Raw genomic sequence first — 25,751 nt, forward strand, 5'->3', positions numbered from 1 at the left:
TCGATTCTGAAGATGTTGATTTAACTACTGGAGTCGTATGGATTACTTTTATGCTGACTTATGTGATTTTTGGAGCTTCAACATTTTGGCACCCATTCACTTGCATTGTATGGACCAAAACAGCTGAGAAATTCTTCAAAAAATCTTTGTTTTTGTTCTGCTGAAGAAAGAAAGTCATACACATCTGGGAAGGCATAAGGGTGACTAAATGATGAGAGAATTTTCATTTTTGAACTATTCCTTTAAGAGTTTACCTTCCACCAGTGGCGAATTCTCAGGGCCAGCAAAGCCTTCTCTGCTGGCCTAACATGCCAAATAAATAAATATCTTTCATCCTTTCATTCTCAATCACCTTTTTGCCTATGTATTTTGAATCGCTTTCCACTCTTAATTAATTTACAAACAAATGGAGAAAAATGAAAAGTTTATCCAGTCAGAATTCATTCCTTGATGCTCACAAGCAAAGTGTGACAGCTGTTTCACAAATAGCATGCCCGAAGCCGAACTTGTTAGCCGAAGCAGCTCTACCCCCTCAGGCCTTCAGAATTTCCACAGAATCCCTCAACAGTGCAAATGAATGAGCAACTAAAGTCAGATTGTCAGATTCATCAGCCAATCAGATTGGTTTATTTGTTCTTGGTGGGTGTGATCTTTAGGATATGTCCCGGTTGAGGCCTTCTAACTGGCCTTGAGTGATGCAATCATGCTTTAAGTGATGTATGTAATTTGAAAGCGAAGAGTGCGAGATCGTCATCATTGCCGCTATCGCCATTGAGAAAGAGATCCTTATGGATTTAAAAACATGAGATGTTCTGCATGACTGTATGACTGCTTAATTTATTAAACAGGAAAGGACTGATTTTCACTTCAAGTAAACTGGTAAGTGCTTTTTGCATTGTTATAGCAACATCGGGAGTTTTCTAAGTGTGAATTAGGCTGCTTGAGCATTCAGTGTCGGATCAAGCTTTGAAAAGTAGTGCTGCATTCCATTCAACTCAGAAAGTCGGATTTTACAACTTCCTACTAGGAATAGTGCAATGGAATGCATCTTGAAGTCAGAATTACAACTTGTAGGCTTGTGCAGAAATTCTCAACTCCGATTTTGCCGAGATGCAGGGGCATGATATCACACAAACATGTCGACTCTCAGGGAAAACAAAGTAAGCTATAAACATTCACTTTATTAAGTAATATCGATAAATGAGTTAGTTTCCACATTGCATGATATTAAAGTTTGTTTAACAAACGCATGCAGAAACAGGTGTATAAAACATTATAATCTCTTTTGATAATCGTACACCTGAAGCACAAATGCTAGCGCTGCAGCATTGTTTATCAGTTAGGTTGCTAGGAGACATCTCTAATGAGAGTCAAACCCCTGCTAAGCTAACGGGAGCATTGCAGTTCCGAATATCGTGGAATGGAATTTATTTATGGTCGGAGATATCAAGTAGGAATATCCCACATCCAACTTGAATGGAACTCAGCATAACCATGCACCCTGACGAAATGAAATTTATTGCAAGCAACATTTAAATCGCAAATATTATTAGATAGATTTTTCCAGGTATTATAGACCTCCTTGGTAGATTCATATGAAAAATTCTGATTCATTTCACAAAACAGTCATGCTGCAGTTAAAATTAGGCTTGCTTGAGCATTAAGTTTCATTTCAAGTTCTGGCTTTTGTGCGTGGACGTGTTTTTAAAATGTCAGTTGTTATTACTAGTTGACTGCCATGTATGTATGATAGGCATACGGCGTCTTATTCATTGTGAAACTGTGTTTTCTTAATGGCATGAATCACACTGAAGGCCAAGACTTAAAATGCACGGCCCGCGGCTGCCTTCCACAGTGAGAGCTTCGGATGGCTGAAAGTTGTGGGGCTCAAAAATAATTTGTCATCATTCATAACTCACTTTTTAAGTCATTTTTATTTGAAATTCTGTTTGGAATGACTCTACAGCATGACTACAGCTTGGGTGTAAAAACCGTGAACCTGCCAGCACTGTGTCTGGTTTGTGAACACCACACATGGTTAAAGTGCAAGGAAGTGTGCTGTGAACGAGCTTCTCTCAAGGAGAGTGCGATGCCAAGATTTTTTTGAATAAGGATTTAAATATTTATCTGTTTTTGATGTTTTGGATTACTTTTATGCCACCTTTACAGTTTTTGTAGCTTGAAAGTTTTGATCCCCATTGACTTGCACTGTATGAAAAATAACAGCTCATACGATCTTCAAAAAATCTTTGTTTGTGCTCCACAGAAGGCAGAAAGTTATCCAGATTTGCAGTATGAGGATGAGTAAATGATGAGAGAATGATAATTTTTGGTTGAACTATTCCTTTAAAGGCCAAGTCATTTTATTGGTCAGTAGAAACTTGTTGGCCATCGAGCTGAAAACACGGTTTGGCACATGGAAGGCTTAGTTCACACCTCTGACTCCAGGCTGGAAATTCTGCCCCATGTCATGGGCACAATGGGGCTGCTGTGAACCATCCTGCTGCCTAGGACAGGCACTAGATGGTCATCCTGTAGGTGTGTGGATGCCCTGTGCCCTTCATATACATTGTTACTGGGATGTCCCATACAGGGGAAGATGTTGCACAATTCAGCTGGTCCATATGGCAGTGGGCTCTGGTAGACTGGCAGCTCAGGGTAGGAGTACGGTCTGTGCACCATGCTGGAGGCCCTCCTAACAGCTGCTGAAGTGTGGTAAATCGCCTCCTTGTAGGAGGGAAGCCTGGTCGACTGTGTGTGTCTCAGCTTCTGACCTTTTCTTGAGGGTCGCCGGAAGGGGTAAAGGTAGTTGTGATCCATTGGTTGGGTGCAACATTGGGCATTTCTCACCCGTCCGTGTACATCCACGCAAGGGAACAGATCAGGTATAGTTCCTCGTGAGGAGGCTGTGGCTGAAGGCCTTTCACCTGGGAACCGGACTCTGTCGGGGCCCCAAGTGGCTTTCAGGAACGATGGTCTACGATGAAGCTTCCTTTTCCCTATCAAAGGTATGTCATCCAGTGTTGGGTCAATGTAAGTTTTGACACAGGAATTGCATACCATGTCAGCTGATATGAAAGGATTGTCCCTGAAGGAGGATGACAGGTGTTTTTCTGCAAAATTATTTGCATCTGCATGACACGTTCTTTGGTCTTTATAATCGTGAAGCCCCCTTAGATCCATGGACTCCATGATGAAACTATGTGGTCTCTTCTTCCGCCTGACACCATTGGAGAAATCATGACAAGACTTGTGGTGCTCAGTGTAGATGTCTGGCACTTGTAGGTCTCTATATGGAATAAAGGAAGAACCAGGATGGTCCAGATCAGAATGAGGATCATGCATGGCTATATGAGGAGTGCTTAGACTGGATACCGGGAGCATACCATCATACAAACCCCTGGTTCTGGTGGGCAGAGTGTACCGGAGAGGAGTGGGGCGTGTTAGGACTCTGTGGTTTCCCATTGGTGGTGCTGGTGAGCTTGTGGTTTTGCTGTGTTGTTGTGTGAAAGGAGCAGTTATGGAATGCTGCATATGAGGTATCTCTGTAACGTTTGTAATGTAAGAGAAGTGACCGGGAAGTTTTTCAGTCGTGATCACCTGTGGAATACGTGCTGGCAGGGTGCCGCTGTGTCGGTTCCAGTTCTCAATGGTCTTTGTGGCATTATCCAAAGTGTTCTCCACCTTGGCAGATGAGACGATATCCTTGGCTGTTTGCAGCATTTTCAGCATGTTGGCCTGTGCATAATTGGCGGTAATGTCTGGATTCTGTATGCTGGCAGCTCTGCCAATATCTTCAACACCATTAAAGCAGCTGTATATGCCCTGAAAGATAAAGCATTATAATGAATTTAATTGGATTCATTTGTGTCACAGCTATAATTCTGTCCATTATAATGATTAATATACCAAATGATGTTTAGTAAGAGAGAAGGATAGGTTCATTGTTTCCTGTCATAGTTTAATGTGCTCCCTTATGGTCAATTATTTGATCATGTTTACCAAAATAATGTGCTAACAAAAGGTTTATATTTATAAAAGCCTTATTTATATAATACATTTTTTTTCTCCTGAACAAACTTGCACCCTTTGTGAAGGAAGCCTGCATTTATACCAGTGTCAGAAATAAACCTTGTTTATTTTTTTTACCTTTGAAGGAATCATTTTGTCTAAACATTTAAAACAAAGTGTGTCTCATCCATTGACTTTGATTGATACATTGATTTTTTTATCAATTCATTAATAAAAATGTTCAAGATTGAGAATTTATTCCCTCTTACCCTAAGAATTAAATCACATTAACTCATATTTATGCCATAATATGTATAACTAGGACTATAATAGAATATTAAGAACTTTATCACATGTAAGAAATGAATAATAGAAAAATTCTTTACAAGGGCATATTTTGCCCCCACATTTTGAATTTCGGGGGCCTTTTTTGTCATTTTTGGTGGCATTTTTGCAGATGGTTGTCAACTTTCAGGTGCACAACACACAAGTAGGTAAACCAGTCATCAATGCTCTCCAACTAGCTGAGTTCTACTAGGTCAAGATAGATAGTAGAATACCTTAGCAGAACAAAAATGTCATTGCATTTTGTCATTATTTTTAGGAGGACTAATAGAATCCTTTTTTGCCCAATGAGTATACACTCACTGAGCACTTTATTTATTAAGAACCTACTTATTCATGCAATTATATAATCAGCCAATTGTGTGGCAGCAGTGCAATGCATAAAATCATTCAGATACAGGTCATAAGCTTCAGTTAATGTTCCCATTAACCATCACATTGGGGAAAAAATTTGATCTCAGTGATTTGATTGTTGGTACCAGTCGGGCTGGTTTGAGTATTTCTGTGACTGCTGATCTCCTGGGATTTTCAGTCTCTACAGTTTACTCAAAATGGTGTTAGAAACAAAAAACATCCAGTGAGCGGCAGTTCTGCAGACGGAAATGCCTTGTTGATGAGAGAGGTCAACGGTGAAAGGCCAGACTGGTTTGAGCTGACAGAAAGGCTACGGTAACTACGAATAGCATCTCAGAATGCACAACATATCGAACCTTGAGGTGGATGGGCTACAACAGCAGAAGACAATGGCGGGCACTTTATTAGGACCATAGTGTTTCTAATAAAGTGCTCAGTGAGTGTAGATTAACCTAAAAGAAATATTCCAGGTTCAATGCAAGTTTAACTCAGTCAACAGCATTTGTGGCACAATGTCGATTTCCACAAAAATGAATTTAGACTCGTTTCTCCTTTTCTTTAGAAAAAGCAAAAATCGAGGTTACAGTAAGGCACTTACAATGGAAGTCAATGGGGAAAAGTTTTGGAGAGTTTAAACAAAGAAATGTGAAGCTTATAATTTTATAAAAGCACTTACGTACATTAATTCTTCTGTTAAAACTCATGTGTTATTTGAGCTGTAAAGTTGTTAAAATTGTCATTTTTGTGGTCATTTTAGGGTTTACAGTGTTAGGTCGTCATGGCAACTGAGTTATTCAGTTGGATATAACTCTTCACAGAAAAGGTTAGCAAGCGATTTTATCACACTAAAATCATGTTAACACACATTGTTTACATTTTGTGGCAATATTTTTTAAACAGTAATTATTTTACGGATTGGTCCCCTCACTTCCATTGTAAGTGCTTCACTGTACCCCAGATTTTTGCTTTTTTTTTTTTTTTTTTTTTTTTTTTAAGAAAATGAGGGATGAGTCAAAATACATTTTTGTGGTAATCAACATTATGCCACACATACTGTCGATTGAAATTAGCTTGTATTGAACCCGGAATATTCCTTTAAGTATTATACAGTGTATTTGTTACGAGGAGGAGGGCGAGGGCGGGGCCGGGTCTTGAGTGCACACGGCCGGCCCCCAATCGGGCTAATCAGCCAAAGAGAGAGATAAAGCCGAGCCGGATGTAGCAGTTCAAGAGAGAGAGCCACACGCAGCTGCCGTGTGTGTTTATATTTATGTCTTTTTAAGTTTTCATTAAACATTATTTTGACTGTTCAGCCGGTTCCTGCCTCCTCCTTGCCCATTTTACCCAGTTACAGTATTATAATAAACACATTGTCTGAACAAAAGGATTTAAAACATAAAGGACTGCTTTGGAATGTAATTTAGCAATGCTGTCTTACCCTGCTAATGGCCAGCAGAAAGTCTAAGTGGTCAGACTTGTGGACAGAGTGCCTGAGTTTCCAGTAGAGTAGATGTTCCCAAGCAAAGACCAGCAGGCTGAGGCCCATGGCCACTAGCAACATGTAGAAAACACCTGCCATGTTGTCTATGTCCAGTTTGGAGCTCATGACCTCATTTTTCTCATTCTGGCATATTCCAGACAGCCATACTGTCTCCAGTCTCTGTGTGTCCCCTGCATGAAAGGAAATGGGGTCAGGAATAGTGCCAGAAACAGCGGCTGCCACAGGCTATTCAATGATGACAGAAACAAGTGGATATTTTAAGAAACACATACATACAGTAACCTAGTCATCTGCCTGCCTAGACAGCATTACAAGCCATCATACTGTAGGTGCACTACCGATGAAAATTTGTATACTTTACATTTTTATAAAGTACACAGATATTACAAAGCCTCCGATTATAAATATACTTAACGGTATTAATAAAAATAGTTTAATCAAATTAAAAATGGGCTATTTGTATTTTCATCCTTAAGAGTACATGTTTTTAAATTAACAAAATGTTAAATTCAAACTCAATTGGATTCGAGTCTCCAATTCAGAATGCTGTGGATTCTTTTCACAGGCTGTGTTCACATATTTCCATCTTAATTTAGTAGGGTAAATCTAACAACTTTTTAATATTTATATTATTATTTTTAATGTTTTATATTTTAATTACCCTAGCATTCACTTAAAAAAAAAAACTAGTCAACACTGCTACGATGGGGTTTCAAATACATTTTCTCTTCTGACTGCCGTAATCCATCTCTCTTTTGCTGTTGGAGCAAATGGAAACGCAAAAATAATAATTGCTATGGTCTCCCATGTACCTCTATATAAGTTTACCCCACTATAGTTTACTTTCACAATCCAAACACGGAAACGTGAAAACCGTCAATTTGGGGAGTTGCTGTCTACGTACAGCGTTCCAAAATCAGTCACCTTTGAGGTCTTGACATCTTAATTAGGATGCTGTCTACGTAGCAAGGAGCCAGTGTCTACTGCAGAGGTTTTCTGATGTCTGTAGATTGCATTGACATAACCTCTCAATTCTCAACACATTAAGTAATAAGGCTTAATGTGATAGCTTCCATGCTGGGGTAGAGGATATTAAGTGTGGACAAGTTCCAGCCCCCTAACAGCGATTTACCGTCTCCCAGGAACTGGAGTAGAGCCAGGTCTATGGGGCGCTTCCAACAGGAGTCCTTCTGCAGAGCAATGCCGTAGCCCGTTGTAGCGAACACCTTCCCACTACCAATGGTGACCAGCTTGCAGCCCTCGTCCTTGCCAGCCATATAATTAAGAACTGCTGCATCATATATGAAGGCGTCCAGCTTCCTACACAGAGAAGAGAAATGAGTCCAAGGCAAATGGTTTAATAATTACACATAATTATGTCAAGTAAATAATTAGCCTTTTGTTAATTACTACTCCTTCTTTTTCCTTTGTTGGATGGTGAAAAATACATTATTTATGCTTGGCTGTTTCTCTGCCAGTTTCACTGACCTTCAGACCAAATGTTTGACAAAATAGTTTCTAAATGATGCCTAATGACCAATCACAAACAATACAGTATCAAGGTACATTTATATTGTTGTTGTTTTTTTCACATTGCATCATGGTAATCCTTACCATGGTACAAATTCTTTAAAGTACCTTGGAGTACCATGTAGAAGCATTCAGTACCATGGCATGTATTGAAGCACAGATGGAACCATTTGATACAATCCCTGTACCATTGGTAGCACCACAGTCCATTTTGGTAAGGGTTCAGAGCTCTTACACACATAAACACGCACTTAGCTATTCAAATGTGGACATACTATAGACTTCCATTGTTGTAATATAAAGTGAATTATAATTATTACAGACTAACCCTAATCCACGCCCTATCCCCACTACTCAAAGAAAACTTTGCATATCTAAAATGTAAAAAACTGTATTTGCTTTATTTATGAATCGATTTTACAATTAAGGATGTCCAAAAGTGTTCCAAAAAGGCAGGGTTTGCCAGTTGTATCAAACTCCTTTTTCAAAATATAGCTAAGAGCGTATACACACACAGACAAAAAGTTGTTGAAGCCCACCCTGTTTTAAGGCTGTTGAGTGCTTCCTCCACTCCCTTCTGGTTGTATTTTATCATGTGGGTGTGCATGTCGGGATAATTGCTTCGAATGTTCCTCTCGGTGCTGCCGTTTGGGACCGTACCGAAGCGAAAAGGAGGATAATGTTCCTGTGGTTTTTGAAACTGAAACAAAAGGAATAAATTGCATTTCATTTGTTTGGCTGAGCCAGGTTGCGGATTAACCTTAATAATACAGCTGTACATCAACACAGATTACATAGTCACCTATTGCCTGGGAGGTAGTGACCTTCAAAAAGAAAATTAAAAAAGCTTTATAAAATTACATGGACCAACTTTATGTTAGGTGTCTTTAACTACTATGTATTTAAGCATTTGCTACAATGTATTTATTATGTACATACATTTAAAGTACCTGCATTTAATGTTGATGTTTTGATTAGTAATTAATTAATAGTTATTTTAAATTAGCCATAGTTATTTGATAGTTCTCAATGAGGAAAATTAAATTCAGTAATTACTGATTAACTAACAGTGAACTACCTCAGTCATCAGTTCGCTATTACTTACTGATTGGTTTAATCATGTTTCCATATTAGTTAATAATAGTGACTAAAGTGTTAATGTAGAGCTACTAATTTGGCCTGCATTAATTCCTGCATAGTTACCTATTAATGACGGACCATTATTATAAAGTGTTACCTATTTCCTTAATCAGTACTGTTGTCTTGTTTTCCACTAAAAATACCTAAATACCCATAAAATAAGATACATTTACTTAAGAAGCAAGATGTTGTGAATTTTATGCTTAAAATAAGAAAAAAAATATATAATTTCCAATGGGGTAAGAAAAATATACTTGTTTTCTCTTTAAATTAAGTTGATTATTCTTAACCCATTGGCAGATAGTGTTTTCTTGTTTTGACCAGATATCTCACTAAAAGTTATTAGATTTCTCTGAAAACAAGACTTTATATCTTATGTAATTTTGCTCAGCATGTAAATGCATCTTGTTGGTATTTTTAATATAAATAAGACAAAAATACTGAGGAAGAATCTTTTTAATATAATAAAGTTTTTTGCAGTGTAATGTGTAGTTATTGTGTATTTACATTACATATTTATTATCTATTATGTTTAATCAAAGCAATAAGGCACTTGAAGGGAATGCTATATTGTGAATGCTGCGCGTCATGCCAAACACTGCCCTTTGGATGTGACTATATTCACAGTATAGCACAGCCTCTCGTACCTTATTGCTGCTATTAAAAAGCAAACCTATTAGTCTGGCTCCAAGCGCTTATTGTTTTGTTTTTTGTATTATCTATGAGTGATTAATCTATTGTTGTTGCTCCCTCAGGTAAAGTTAATTTCAAATTTGCATAATTTGCTAATGGAGTTCTGTTGCTTATGGTTTTCTTAAGAAAAATAATGAACATAAATATCACTCATCGTGAGACATTAGTGACAGTTAACTCTGAAAGGTGCCAGTTCACTAATATTGCTATGAAATTTCTGCTGAATTGACTTTGCCTTCTAAAAAAGTTTAGATACCTGTATGAACTACTTGAAAAATAAATAAAGATTGTATAGCTTCTGAATAAAACGTTTTCAGATCATCATGGTATGATATTTCAGACTTGGTGTGTCTCATAGAAACTGTTTCATTTTAAAATTGTTTTGTGAATGTTTATCAAGCCAAAAATTACTACTTGATGTGGCAAGGACTTTACTGTCATCTGTTACACATCTCATTTACAATTACACACATTTGTCTCACCTTTTTGTCACTAAGTCCAGACACAGTGTCAATGTACTGCTCTTGGATCATGAAGGCAGCTAAATTGGCAGTGTAGCTAGCGAGAAAGATGACAGCAAAGAAAGCCCAGACCAGGACCATAATTTTGCTGGTTGTGCCTTTGGGGTTTTCAATTGGAACAGAGTTGTTGAAAACAATTCCCCACAGGAGCCAGACAGACTTCCCGATGGTGAAGGTGGGACCTCCAGGGGCTATAAAAGTTTGAGTGAGAAAGAATATGAGAGACCATACATTATATTGATAAAATGAAAATGTAAAGTTCATTATGTGTGATGAATATATTAAGCTAAGCAGTTGTGGTTAATGCTGACAATACCAAGCACAACAAATGTGCACCCTATATAACAGATATTCTGTTGGACATTGCAATTTAATTAGTCACAAATAAGGACACGTGCGAAATTATTAAATGCTGCGAACAATTGGTAGGATTTGCTTTTCAAGTTCCACCTTGACCTCAGTTCTGAATGTGGTTCATGTGTGCTACAGAAAAGGCAAGCAATCAATCAAAGTCAAATTAGCAAAGCGACAAACTTTAATTAAACCTCCGAAAAATGACCTTTTACACTCGGAGACAAGTACACACCCTGTCAGCTCAGTTCATGTGGATTGATTAAACTAGTTCCACAACTATTCTTTCTTTCCCAGAGCTTGGTGCCTGATAGAGTAAAGACTGCTTGAAAAACCAAGGCTGACCTTTGGCACTGACAAGGCTCCGGTTGTATCCAACAGGACTGAAGTACTCAAAGATGAAGACAGTGACTGCCACAACAGTCAGGCACATTACGAACATCATAACCCACACGGCTGGACTGTAAGGCTCTGAAAGACAGAGAATATGAAGCAATGCATAAATTCAGATGGAGAAGAAATTCTTATACTCATAACAATACAAAAATCGCTATTGTTAATGCAGTCATGTACATTATGTTTGTGTTTGTCAGATGCTGTGTAATTAGAGTGAATAATGAACAAATTGTTTAGCAGAGAAAAAATGCTTCATTTTCTCTGCTTGTGTGCACCCTGCTAAATATATATATATATATATATATATATATATATATATATATATATATATATATATATATATATATATATAGCTTAAACCAGCCTAAGGTGGTTTGTTGGTCTTAGCTGGTCTAAGATGGCCCAGCTGGACTTAAGCTGGTCTAGCTCTGATTTAAATTCCAGTGTGACAAACTGACAAGTGTCTCAAACACCTCTTAAACCAGCAGAACCAGACCAGCTAAAACCAGCAAACCATTTTATGCTGGTTTAAGATATTTTTGCAGCAGGGCACAGTTAGAGATTCAGTAGAATTTTTTTTTTCCTGTCTAGGTATTATTCTCTTTACTCTAAGTTATAAAATATGAAAATATTCTAGACTGTCTGGAAGTATATCTAACAGTCTGTGTGAGAGTGGCCTTGGAAATGGATAGCTAATGAAGACTTCTCACCTAGAAAGGCAGAGGGTGAGACTGTCCCATTGCTTCTGGCCACCATAACACTGATCCCAGTCTCCACGAACGGCACTGAAAAGTCAACGATCTCTGACCGCTCCTCATTGATGGTAAGAGAGCCAATAGCCATATCCGCTCGCTTGTAGAAGACCTTGAACAAGGAGAAAAATGGGCAGCCATGTCATTACACATTCTAACCGTGCCATATTACCGAACTCTGAGGTGTAAACAGTTTTAACAGTCTAACAGTAAGTATATTTAATGTAAAATGAAAATGTTTTTCTTAAAATTAAAAAAAGGCAGATTATTATTTTTTTTTTAAATAATGTTGATTCACAATTTTTGCATGGAAACCTGTAAACCTGTTTAATCACAATATTCTTATTATGCCTCTAGGACACAACAGATTTTAAAATGAAACCCAAATCCTGAAACCTGTTACCTAAAAACATTTTAAATTTGAGTATTTATGGTTAAATTAGGCATTTCAGTATAGTTTATTTACTGATTGTCGACCGTGTTTACACTCAAGTTAAGCTTGTTCAATTTCAGTAATAGTTGTTATTAAAAAGTATTGCGTTATGGCGGAAATGGTGTTGTTGAAGGGTTAGTGTTAGCTCTTTACAGGTATAAATGACCAAAGTTGTAGCCAATTACATTTTGCACTGAAACAGATTTAACTGGCTGTTTTATGTAAGTTAAAGAATAGTTCACTCAAAAATGAAAATTTGCTGATAATTTACTCACCCTCAGGCCATTCAAGATGTACCTGAGTTTCTTTCTTCATCAAAACAGAATTTAAGACTTTTAGGATTTCATTTCAGGCCTCCTCCTCTAAATAATGCAAGTGAATGTACTCCATTATTTGACGGTCCAAAATGCATATTTAGGGTGCATCAAAATAATCCACACGACTCCATTTGACAAATAAAGTTCATTTATTTATCTTTTGAACACAAACGATTGATTATTTTGAGAAACAAAATAATATTTATATACTTTTTAATGACAAATGTTCGCTTCCGTACATCTCTGTGATGTGCGCTCATGAGAGGGATGACGTAAGCTCGCTGGTAAGGTCACGTGTCACGTGGAGGAGGAATCAGGAAGCGTGTCATTGTTTACAAGAGAAACTTGCACAGAGCACAGACCAAGCGCCGTTCACAAACCAAAACAGTCCAAAATAATTTCAAAACAATATAAAATAAAATAAAAAATCATTTCCAAATAATAATAATTAAAAAAAACAATGTAAACAATGATGCGCTTCCTGACTCCTCCTCCACGTGATGCGTGACCTTACCAACGAGCTTACGTCATCCCTCTCATGAGCGCACGTCACAGAGATGTACGGAAGCGAACATTTTTATATAGTTAAAAAGTATATAAGTATTGTTTTGTTTCTCAAAATAATCAATCATTTGCGTTCAGAAGAACTTTATTTGTCGAATGGAGTCGTGTGGATTATTTTGATGCACCCTAAATATGCATTTTGGACCGTCAAAAAATGGAGGACATTCACTTGCACTGTTTAGAGGAGGAGGCCGGAAATGAAATCCTAAAAGTCTTAAATTCTGTTTTGATGAAGAAAGAAACTCAGATACATCTTGGATGGCCTGAGGGTGAGTAAATTATCAGCAAATTTTCATTTTTGGGTTAACTATTCCTATTCAAGATTTGTAGGAGCATAAATTAATTCGCTTTGTTAGCCTTTTTAATAGTATTTTTTACTCACGATCACCTGCAAAATATGTACTTTGTACTTTGAAGATCTGAAAGAAAATAGCTGGGTTTACATTCACGTATTGTTATGCAAATTTTAGGTTATCGTTTAAAAAATAGTGAATGGAAACACCAAGATAAAAATAAAATCTCCAAAATGCACATAAAAAATGTAAGTGCTTGCTTAAGGTGAATATATTTTTATTCAATAAAATGATGTTGCTCTGCATGGTAATTTTGAAATGCCAAAGCCTGTCATCAAAAAAATTGGCTTCTATTACTTTCCAGAACTGTCTGACACGCTTTCGCTCCAAGACATAAGGCATCTGCCGCTAAACGCTAGCAAATATGAAGTTCATCAGAGCGTTTTGACTGCATGCTTTTTTACATGTAATAAAAGAGCCACGTGGTTTCTATTTTGCACAATTTCCCCAGAAGAGATGGTGACAATTTTTTTTTTTACGATATTCAGATTTTTTGCGTAAATTAAATTCATAACTTGGATGAAAACATGACTAATGTAAGGGGTGGAAATATATATATTTTCCCCTGTTGGAAATGTAATGGAGTAAGTTATTTAGGTTCAATATTACTCAAGTACAGTACACATTTCCCAAAATAATACTTAATTTCCTGAGACCCTGCATCCACATTCGTGGACATTGTGTTTTGGCTTTGCTATAGACTATGCATAATTTGATTGTATTTGAACAGACTGATATCAGTTTAGGAGACTCTAGGCAGACATGAAAGAGTTAAACTTTTGACGAACGGAGTCATGTGACAAAACTTCATGGCGCCGATCTCAGCTGGGTTTGTCTTTTGGAGAAACGGCAACAAAACTACATCTGGGAAGAAACCTCATTAAGTTTTTACATTAAAACCTGTTTAAGTCAACGAGTAGAGTCTCTAGTTTCCTCCGATATGCCATTTTAAAACATTTCATAAATTTTTTCACAATATGGCACGCTGTTAAACACAATGGCCATGTACATGGACTATCGACTCATTTTCCTTAAAATATCCTATATTTACTGTGCATTATCACATTTAGAATCAGTGGATACATCCAAAAACTGGAAAATGTTGCTGTATAAGGAGTTAGGATAAAAATAAGTTGCATTTCAAACTGTTCTAAGACCAGTGCAGACAGACAGCACACTAGAGGTTAAGTCATTCCCTAATTAGGGAGCAAGGGAGCATTCTATATCTTTTCTGTGCAGCAAAGTGCATTCATTCCTAACATCTGGTCAAAAGTACAATTTCAGGCTGCAGATGATGTTTGGACCGCTCAACATGTTTGGCAGACATAGAAAAATAGTAATCAGTACATAGATTCTGAATTTTTCATGCATATTTTTATTTTAACATGGTTTGCAGTGATTGGATGATGCTGGACATTACTTTGAATCAAAATTATTTATGCTAATTTCTGATGCAATGTCTTAAAAACATGAATAACCAACATTCCTGGAAACATAATAGACAATTTGATAAAAACATTTCAATAACTTGGTATTATTTCAAATTTCACAACTTTGTCCCACTGTCTGTATGTGGACATACATTTTAGAAAAACTATTTGGTCTAAAAATTATTTTTTTTTAATTTTTTTTTTGGCATGTTTTTTAGGGGCTACAAGTTACAAATCAAAAAGGGGAATGTAAAATGCACACAGCAGTCATGCTCAGGTCTCAGGAGGTTAAGTATACAGCAATTATGTAGTACAGTTACTGCAGTTCTTTACCCTACTGACTGAACTAAACTGAGTTTTTGAAGATAATTTTGTGGATATTGCAGTTAACACTCTGGCTATTATTAGCTTTGGATTCCAGATTTATGGAATGGAAAAGGACATGAACCACTAGGTCTGTCATCACAAAACGTGTAACATCACAAATCAGGGTTGACATTAGTTTTGCAACCACCCTCAATCAACCTCATAAATAGCAATTCCTGTCTTACTATTAAATAATAATTATTTATCTCATTTAATGAACTACTTCTCAGCTGGTGCGAAAAGCATTTATTCCCTGTACTGTATGGGAGCAAGGGTTTGCTATCTTTAAACTCATCAGCCTGTGATCAGATGCAAGTGTTGAGAACCGATGAAGTGATCAACAGCTGTGGAAGACACTTAACCACTGGATTAAGTGACAATACATGCAGTGGGAGATCATAGGATGGAATGTGTCGAGATTGCATTTTAAAGCCGGTTTTCCTCCATGAATGCCCTTAACAAGTTCAGCTGCATTATTGAGCTGCTCATGCAATAATTCGAGATTTCAGAAGATTTGTGTTAAATAAGGAGTGAAAATGAGGTGTGAGTAATGTTAGGAAAAGCATGCTGATGCGGTCATAAGAAGCCGATTTATTTTTTGTATCATGCTGTAAACTGTTTTATTTTTAAATCCTCAGATGCTAATTTAGCTCATTTCCCATGAGCTCTGAACTGTTGACATGTTTGAAGTGTGAGTGCATTTATGTGAGAAAAAGAGAGAGTGAGAGAATGTGCCATTTCATACCTCTCCAATCATCCCATTCCAGACGCCACGAACCATCTTTCCATGTTTCCCATTGGTGACCAGATAAAGGTCGTATGAAAATTTGATGGTTCGTGAGAGCTTCTTTAGGATGTCTATGCAGAAGCCTTTGCAGCAGAGTTTGGTGTAAGGCTCATTATGACCAGTTATACTGCACAAAGAAAAATGGTCAAACATTTACAACAAATTTCATTAGTAGTCAAGGATAAAGGAATAATTGACCCAAAAATGAAAATTCTACCATTATTTATCCCCATGTTGTTCTAAACCCATATGACTTATTTGAAGAATGTTGCAGCGTTTCTCAAGTTACACATTTTTGGATTAAATATTTCTACAATTTTCAAAAAATTCAAGTAACCAAATCAGGAATCAGTCAAAAGGATTTAGACATTTGTTTCACACACTCTGATTAAACATTTGCTAAGTGGATCAGCACGTATGATTCAAGGGCAAAACATATGGTGTGACACAGATCTGAAAGAGAGATTATTGACAGAAAGTCTAATTAATTGTGGCTGGTAACTGACTAGACTAATACAGACATGAAAATGGAGAGAGGAAATGACTTGTGCTTGCCATAATAGGATTAAGAGCCAATAATGGACAAGAAGAACATTAAAAGACTTCACTTACAGAGGTAAAATGCCATTACACATCTAAGGGCTTTTCTCTTTTACTGACCTGCGTGTCATACATCTTCAAGTCAATAAAATAGAAGTTCCAACCACAGCGCTGGCCAATTCATTCTTAAAGGAATAAGTTCACCAAGAAATTTAAATTCTGTCATCATTTGCTCACCCTTATGTCTTCACAAACCTGTATGATTTTCTCTCTTATGTGGAACACAAAAGGAGATGTTTAGCTGCTGTTTTCCATACTAAGAATACAGTGAATGGTTTTCTGGAAACGTCAAGCTACAAAAATGATAGTGAATCACTGTATACTGTAAGTAGTCCATTCGACATGCAATATTCCAAGTCTTCTGAAGCCATTTAGTTGAGTTGCGTATACTTTATTGTCTCATGTGGGAAATTTGTTTTGGACTACATACACCACAGCCATAACACACACAAAACATAAGACACACTCACAAATATTAAATAGTAACAATGTCCCAATACAATACAAATAAAATATAAAAAACACTAAAAACCATTAAAATATAAGTTTCAAATGGTCTTATTTAAAAGTCTGATTGAGGTGGGCACAAAAGAATTCCTAAAACGATTTGTCTTACTAATAGGGATTCTATATCGTCTCCCAGAGGGCAAAATACTAAATTCCTCATTCAAAAAATGGGACTGGTCATATATAATTCCTTGGGCCTGCCTCAATACCATTTGCTAAAAAAAACTTGAATGGATCAGTTTTCTTCCCATCCCCTTTTCATAGCAGTCTGCACAAGGCAGCAACGTTTTGTTTTTAACTGTGTTGACAAATTCCCGTACCATGCTGCTATTCCGTATGTAATTTAATAGCTTTGATAGCCAAAATTTAAGTTGTTATTCACTGAATTTCTATCTGTTCCTCATACAAAGCTATCGTATGACTTCAAAAGACTTGTAATATAGCGCACAAACCGTATGTACTATTTTTATGTTTTTTTGGTCATTACTGGAGCTTGACACCCCCTGGACACCATTCACTTTCATTGTACAGTAAAGAGCCTTGTGAACATCCTGCTTAACATCTCTTTTTATTGTCAACAGGAGAAAGGAAACCATACAGGTTTGGAAAATATGTAAATTACTACAGAATTTAAATTTTGGGTTGAACTAACAGAAGTCCCAATTTTAAATTTAAATCGCAAAATGTAACAGCATTGATAAAAAAGACTACATAATAATGTTTACTCATATCAATATGCAATTGCTAGTAGATAAATAGTAGGAAAAGAAAACAAACAGTTGCACTTCTCTCCAAACTGCTTCAATTTAAAAACTTTGTAGCCCAAAACCAAGACCACAAAATAAATAAATAAATAAATAAATCTTGGTTGTATGCTTTCATAACAAAACACACATCCAAAACAAAGTGATGGCCTCCATTAACCGTTAGATGCTGGGGGCACTCAGCAGAGAAACCCGGAGAGCAATAATGATACATCACCTCTAACCTCCCCCAGACCTCCAGCGTAATGAGCTGTATTCGGAGTGAACTTGGACAGAGGAATGGCAAGGCAGCGTGCGCCACACTGGCAGCAACCATAACAAAGAAAGACAAATGAAGTGTTTGCAAAGATGAGAGTCTCCAAACAGTCTGCACGTAACATAAACAAGCTGGTTTCTCTGCTACCCTGTCTCAACACCTGCACACGGCCCTGGCACTTTGGGTTAAGTGGGCTGTGAATTGAGGATGAGAAGTTTAATCAGTCAAACAAACACACACACGCAAAGCACAAGGGATAGTGATGAAGAGGAAGTTGGTGTCAAAGTGCACCAGTCTGTTTTCTGGGATAATGGACATTGGGACACAAACCTCCCTGTCTAGGGAGTGCCAGTCAATTATTTCTCCTTTAAACCAAGTTAATTGAAATAAAGTGAGTAATATGGATCTCTGTTATCACTGGTGTACAGTCATAAAGGAAACCATTACAGATGGATAAGAGATGTACAATGGCTCAGCCCATGTATTGCGTTGTCATGAAGCACATTTTGAAGTAGGACTACTTTCATTTAGAGGTGGCAAATGTTGATTACCACAACAATTAAATTCAACTCGTCCCTTTTCTTTAAAATAAGCAAAAATAAAGGTTAAAGTGAGGCACTCACAAATGGGCAAGATTTTGAAGGCTTTAAAGGCAGAAATCTGAGTTTATAATTTTATAAAAGCACTTACATTCATTCTTCTGTTAAAATATGTGTATAATTTGAGCTGTAAAGTTGTTTAAATCGTCGTTTTTGCGGGATTACAGGGTTTATGCCATTCTGTCGTCATGGCAACAAAGGATATAACTTCACACAGAAAAGGTTAGTAAGCGATTTTATCACACTAAAATCATGTTAACATGCATATTGTTTATGTCTTGTGGCTATACTTTTGAAACTTTTTAGTATTTTAACGTTTATGGATTGGCCTCATTCACTTCCATTGTAAGTGCCTCACAGTAATCCAGATTTTCAAATTAGTGTTACAATTAATTTTTGTGGTAATCAACATTATTCCACAAGTGCTGTCAATTGAGCTTAATTCTCTCATATAAAATGCCCATTGTTATTACAGGTCCAATTAAAAACAGTTGTCACACTTTTACAGAACTTTATGAGCACCGGTGCCAATTAGCATGAAGGTGTGTGAAGGGCCCAGAGCAGGACGTCACCATTACAGTTATTGATCATTGTTTCCCCCTCAGCCATCACACGCTTCCCGAGGGGTGATTACTCTGCTTTATGATTTATTTACACTCTCTCCCCTCAGCATGGAGCCATAATGAGTCTGTCATCTCTCTCTCTCTCTCTGGGTGCACCATGCTCCTCACTCACCATGTATTACCTCTAGAGCTGCTGAATTCACTGAAGCTGCTTTCAGTTATCTTTCAGGAACAAAAGACTAAACTTTTGGAATGCCACTATTTTCTTGTTCACGTTGAGGAATTTCACTCATAGGCAAAAGTAAATTACTTGAGGTCGGATAAGGGGGTTGCAGATTTTGTGAGTTTATGCCTTATGGGGTTTAATTGCTGGAATGAGCAAAAATCACTAATAATAGGTTTAGGATAGACTAAGGTCTTCAATCCAGTGAGCTGCTGTTAAGGCCCTCTGGTAAATGAAGATGAGAGTTGGCGGCATTCACGAGATGAATACATTTTGGAGTCGGATTTGGAAATCTATAAGGTGCTTGAGTTGTATTTCATTTCCATTTTTTTAGCCCTTTAAAATTCCAAGTGAGAATGTTTTTTTTTGGATTTTTAACACTCTTTTCCTTTAAGGTTTTTTTTATTTTTATTATTTATTTATTTATTTATTTATTTAAAGGTTTAAGTGTTGAAAAAACAAAACAAAATAACTATAAAAAATGTTTTTGGGGGTGATCTGTGTGCATCTTTGTTTCTTTATAGAGTAGATTACTAAATTATTTACATAATACTCAAATGAGGTAATTGTTTACTTCTTAGAGACCTCGCAAATGCAACATTTTAATAAAGTGTAAGCAAGCTTGCTGGACTGTAAGACGTTGCATATGTTAAGTGACTTCCAAGGCATATTGCTAAATAGGGGTGTTTGTCAGTCTTGTCTAAAATTTATTAGGCTTTTTCTTTATTTTTTTTAGCAGGCTTGGCTTTTCTTTTTTCTTTTTATTTTTTTTTTGTGCTATCAGTCCATTACAATTTTTAATCATGATTAGTCGCATAATTTTTCATGGTTATTAAATTATTAAATTACGATTAATCGTAGGTTTTGAAAGTAGTGAAACTTTTTTCCCTGTCAAAATGCATTATTTGCTTTTTAGGAGAGAAAAAAAAAAAAAAAAAAAAACAATATGTAACAACATACTCCTTTATTAAAGGAATAGTTCACCCAAAAATGAAAATTCTCTCATTATTCACTTACCCTGATGCCATCCCAGATGTGTATGACTGTCTTTCTTCAGCAGAACACAAATGAAGATTTTTAGAAGACGATAGAGCTCTGTCAGGTCCTTATAATGCAAGAACACGGGTGCCAGCATGGTCTAAAAGTCACATTTAGGCAGCATAATAGTTATCCATGTTACTCCAGTCGATCAAAGAATGTCTTCTGAAGCGAATCGATAGGTAAGAAACAAGTAGATAATTAAAATGTTTTTAACTTTAAATCGGCACTTCCATCCAGGGTTCTGATGCTGTTTGAATGGCCAAACTCTCTCGTGATGTTCGTTCTTTTGTTGTAAATGAGGGCTGCTTCTGTATTTTCACATGAATTCTCGCAGACGCACATACGTCACGTGACAGCTACGTGATATGTCAGCTGCTGGCAGGAAGCGCTTTTTAAAAGTGAATTACGTTTTAATGATTGATTTATTTTTTACACAAATGTATCGATTTGCTTCAGAAGACATTCACTGATTGACTGGAGTTGTGTGGATTCATTTTATACTGCCTAAATCGAACTTTCGGACCTTCAAAGTGCTGGCACTTACATTACAAGGACCTGACAGAGCTCTATCTTCTTCTAAAAGTCTTCATTTGTGTTCTGCTAAAGAAAGACATCTGGGATGGCATTAAGGTAAGTGAATAATGAGAATATTTAAATTTTTGGGTGAACTATTCCTTTAACATTTTTCAAAACTTCCACAGTATAAAGATAGAAATGCACTAAAATAGCACCGTTTCAAGTAACATTAAATGTAGGTCTAAGTGGGAGGATGACTAATTTAAAAAAACTAGCCCTTTCATAGGTTGCATATTTATTGCAATGGGCAGTAAATCTCTTAAACTCCTCCACAATATTAATCAGCTGTGGCTATCCACTTTGCTACAGCAATTGTAAATCCGTGTTCAGGATTTGTGTCAGGGCATCAATGTCAGCATCAAGCACCTCTTTGAACTCCCAATGAAAAGTGCTACAAACAACGTTTTTGTGATAGTTAAAACTTGACGTGCTTCTGTGGTAATTAAATGACACATAACAGGGGCTGTAAAGTACTTATTTCTGTCACAAGCCCCATCTAGGGATTGTTTTGTACAACAAATAGCATTAAGAGGTCCTTTCTACATCACTTGATAATTGTTACGGAATCTCTGTTGTGTGTGGGTTCTGGTGTGTGCGTCAGTGTAATGACTCCGGGTGGACACATAAGCAAAGGTTCCGCCCTGGTCTGACCAGTGTTTATGCTGGTTTATGCTTTATTAATGGTAAATGCGTTAATCGCGGTTAAGAAAAATTAACACGTTAATTTTTTTTAATTAATCACATGAGTTAACGTGTTCATTTTTACAGCTCCACATTTTTTTCTTCAGCTCTGCTATCTTACATCTGCAAAAGCTGCCAAATATTATATGTAACACAGAGATACATCAGTTGAATGCAGTGGAGATTGTTTACTAAAAGAGGAAAATTCTGTTTAAATCATATGGCTTTAGGAGACTTGATATATAGTGCACAAGTTGTTTGGACAACTTTTATGTGCTTTTTTTTTATTTTCGAGCTTGACAGCTACGTCTCATTCACATTAATTCTGAAAAAAGCTAATCTTCAAAATTCACCCTCTGTGTCCCACAGTAAAGAAAAAAACTAAACAAATGGGTTTGTTGAGTATATCATAGCAAAATTAAACATTTGGGGCAACACATTGCTTTAGGATGAAATTAATAACAATGTTTAAATGTTTTCACCCAAAGTTTAAATAAAATAACAGAGGTCAAACCCTTTTTCGGTTAAAAATATCTTGTTTGGGTTTGTACATTGACTCATTCTATAATGTGAAAAGGTTGCTGCTGCCTATGTTATAATAATTAATGGATGGCTATTATCCTTTTTGTGGGTATAATCTATTCACTGGACACTCTTTTTTGCTCCCTTAATAAGACACCATTCATTTTTAGGATCAATGTAATTAAATTAGTAGGTTTGCATGTGCAGCAGAGAGAAGATGAGCTAATGTAGGCTGTGCTCTTCATGGAATTTTTCAGATATTAGTCTCATAAACAACCCCATTTGAGAAATAACTTGGTAAACAGCAGCCAAAGATGTTGACCTTCATGTGCTCAAGAGTCACATTCACAGGTGTACATGAGAAAAGATAGTGAGAACTCACCTCTCAGTTCTGTTGGACTGGCGACGGCAGGGCACAGTGTTACGCACACAAGTGCCCGTGGCAGGATCCACATGCTCCACAATGACGAAGGGCCTCTCCTCCAACGTGGCCACAGTCAGGTGCCGGTTGTCAGACACAGGCTCCAGGAAGCTGCCGTAACGGGGCCATACAGGGTAACGCATCTGCAGGATTCCTCCCTCGTAACTGCCTACCTATGGAGGTTTTGAACAAGATTCAAGGGAGGTTTAAGGGTGAAGATTAAAGTTTAGGATTACAACTTGCAAACAGTGACTTTCTTATGACCACACAGCTGTTTAGTCCCAATCCTGTAAGTTCTCATCACATTGTGCATGTGGAAATGCTCTTACTTTCATTATTAAACATAGCTGTGAGTTCTACTGTTGATTTCTTTACGATGTGACTTCACCAAGAATTTTAGTGATCTCCGATCACGATCATTCAAGATTTTTTTCCGATCACATTTCTTCCACGAAGCTGATGGTTCACCACTATCCCTCCAGGTTTTAATAATGTGTTGGACAGTTCTTAACCCAATTCCAGTGATTTCAGCAATCTCCTTAGATGTTATCGTTGCTCGATGCAGGCCAATAAGTTGCCCCTTCTGAAACACAGTAACATCTTTTCCACGACCACGGGATACGTCTTCCGACATGGTTGTTTAAGAAATGAGAAGCTACACACTGCATCAGTTAGGGTTAAAAGAATTGTTGCCAGCTGAACATATTAATCACTGCAATAATGATTAAATCATTTTAAGTATCTGCTTATTTAAATCCAAACGGCAACTTTTTTCTATGGCCAGGCTGTATTTGATCCATTGACTTCTATTGTTTATATACTGAGCTAATGGTGTTTTTTGCCCCCTAACCCACAAACCTTTCTGTATTTTTACATTTTCATTAAGACATTATTTAGTATGTTTATTAGGCCACTTTAAAGTCTGAACCCCATAATGTAAGCAAATCCTGACCCACAAAAATATACCCCTAAAAGAATTTTTTTTACAACTTTTATAATTAAAAGAATATTAATAATACATTTTTACTTTAGATGCAGATGTCTCCAAAAGGAAGTTTTGTCTGATTTAGCATACTTTTGAGGAAAAATCTGCCCCTTAGCTATAGATATGTACACATACCCACACACGCACATAAACATGGATGCAAATGACAGAAATGATAAAGGAAAATGTTCCAAAATGCAATTCATGGTGTCTTCCCCAAGGGTATGTTGTATTTATCATGTGCTATTCAATATAATGCATTATTCGTATGCCCTATAATCAGTGTGATGTATAATCAAATATCCCAAAGCTTTATCATGTTATTCTCCTTTATTGCTCTTATTTTGTGTTAAGGTTTTTCCCTGAACTTGGAATGAATTTGTAATTATGGTTAGAATTTATATTACTTCAGTAATGAAGGTGTTGCACAAAGCTGTAAATCTCCCAGGGCTCAGAGGCCCATGGGAAATCTTTACAGAGCTGTTTGTAGACTGTGGAAAAGCCCTATTATCCAGAGACAGCTCAACCCACTGGTCCAGCTCAGCTTAAGAGACTATGGAGAGCTGGCTTCAGCTCTGTCTCCACTAAACTTTCCCAAGAATCCATGCGTCACACCAAGATACCTTGGGAATGGGAGTACGAACATTTGGGTGTGACACTGTTTTAAAGGTACAAGAGAGAAAAAACATACACTCTTCCCTCTACTAATAGCTAAGTGGTCTGTGCAGTCCATTAGCTAGGGTTGTTATTACCTGGCTGCTTCTTGAATTCATGACCCTTGCTGCTGGTTATGTAACAGAGCACACTGCAAACAATCATTTTCTGAATCAGTGTTTTGTCTTGTTTTCCAATAAAAATATCTAGATCCAAAATAAATTACCTTGAGAAGCAAAATTTCAAAAGATATAAAGATTTTCAGAGAATATACTTTGAATTAAGTATATTTTTCTTACCCCATTGGCAAATAGTTTTGTGTCTGAAAACAAGCCTTTTTAATAAAAATGTTCCTCAGGTAATCTCATTTTAAAGATATATATATATATATATATATATATATATATATACATTTTAATAATAATTTTTGTCTTGTTTTCCTGTAAAAATACACAAACATCCTTATAGTTCCCACCAAAATGAAAATTCTTTCATCATTTACTTACCCTCATGCCATCCCAGATGTGTATGAATTTCTTTCTTCTGCTGAACACAAAATATTTTTAGAAGAATATCTCAGCTCTGTAGGTCCATACAATGCAAGTGAATGGTTGCCAGAACTTTGAAGGTCCAAAAAACGCATAAAGGCAGCATAAAAGTAGTCCAGACAAATCCAGAGGTAAAATCCATATCTTCAGAAGCTATATAATAGGTGTGGGTGAGAACAAATCCATACAGTATTTAAGTCCTTTTTTTACTATAAATCTCCACTTTAACATTATTTCACATTCTGAAAGTGAAAGTGAAATTGAAGATGTATAGTAAAAAATGATTGAAATATTGTTCTTTTTCTCACCCAAAAGTGATTGCATCACTTCAGAAGACATAAATGGAGTCGTATGGATTACTTTTATGCTGCCTTTGTGTGATTTTCGGAGCTTATAAGGTCTGGTCACCATTCACTTGCATTCTATGGACCTATAGAGCTGAAATATTCTACTAAAAATCTTTGTTTGTGTTCAGCAGAAGAAAGAAAGTCATAAACATCTGGGAGGCATGAGGGTGAGTAAATGATGAGAGTGTTTTCAATTTTTGGTGAACTATCCCTTTAAAATACGATTTACTTAAGAAGCAAGATATTAAGTCTTAATTTCAGAGAAATCTAACAAAATGTAGTGAAGTGTATGCTTAAAACAAGATTAAAACTATTTGCCAATGAGGTAAGAAAAATACACTTGTTTTCCCATAGAATTACATTTATTTTTCTTACTCCATTGGCAACTTTTTTTTCTTGTTTTAAGCATAAACCTCACTAAGATTTGTTAGATTTCTATGAAAACAAGACTTAATATCTTATGTCTCATTTTGCTTAGCAAGTAAATGCATCTTGTTTTAAGGATGTTTAGATATTTTTACTGGAAAACAAGGCAAAAATATTGATTGAGAAAATAATTTTTTGCAGTGCATGTGTATTTCTGACCAATGACCAATATGTTTCATCAACATTATTTCTTG

At 36.5% G+C, this 25,751-nt stretch overlaps 1 protein-coding gene across 1 annotated transcript in view; it reads right to left on the reverse strand.

Moving 5' to 3' along the window:
- Positions 1-2,430: 2,430 nt before the first annotated feature.
- Positions 2,431-25,751, reverse strand: part of LOC127423158 (glutamate receptor ionotropic, NMDA 2C-like) — a 45,445-nt gene continuing 22,124 nt past the window's right edge. Inside the window, exons 4-12 of the mRNA XM_051667273.1 lie at positions 22,559-22,770; positions 15,803-15,971; positions 11,553-11,706; positions 10,792-10,917; positions 10,057-10,286; positions 8,281-8,441; positions 7,344-7,531; positions 6,149-6,381; positions 2,431-3,825 (exon numbers count right to left, since the gene is read on the reverse strand). Coding sequence (XP_051523233.1) covers positions 2,431-3,825; positions 6,149-6,381; positions 7,344-7,531; positions 8,281-8,441; positions 10,057-10,286; positions 10,792-10,917; positions 11,553-11,706; positions 15,803-15,971; positions 22,559-22,770 — 2,868 coding nt within the window. The remainder of the gene's footprint in view (positions 3,826-6,148; positions 6,382-7,343; positions 7,532-8,280; positions 8,442-10,056; positions 10,287-10,791; positions 10,918-11,552; positions 11,707-15,802; positions 15,972-22,558; positions 22,771-25,751) is intronic.

The sequence above is a fragment of the Myxocyprinus asiaticus genome, chromosome 32, assembly GCF_019703515.2.
Source record: "Myxocyprinus asiaticus isolate MX2 ecotype Aquarium Trade chromosome 32, UBuf_Myxa_2, whole genome shotgun sequence".
NCBI lineage: Eukaryota > Metazoa > Chordata > Actinopteri > Cypriniformes > Catostomidae > Myxocyprinus > Myxocyprinus asiaticus.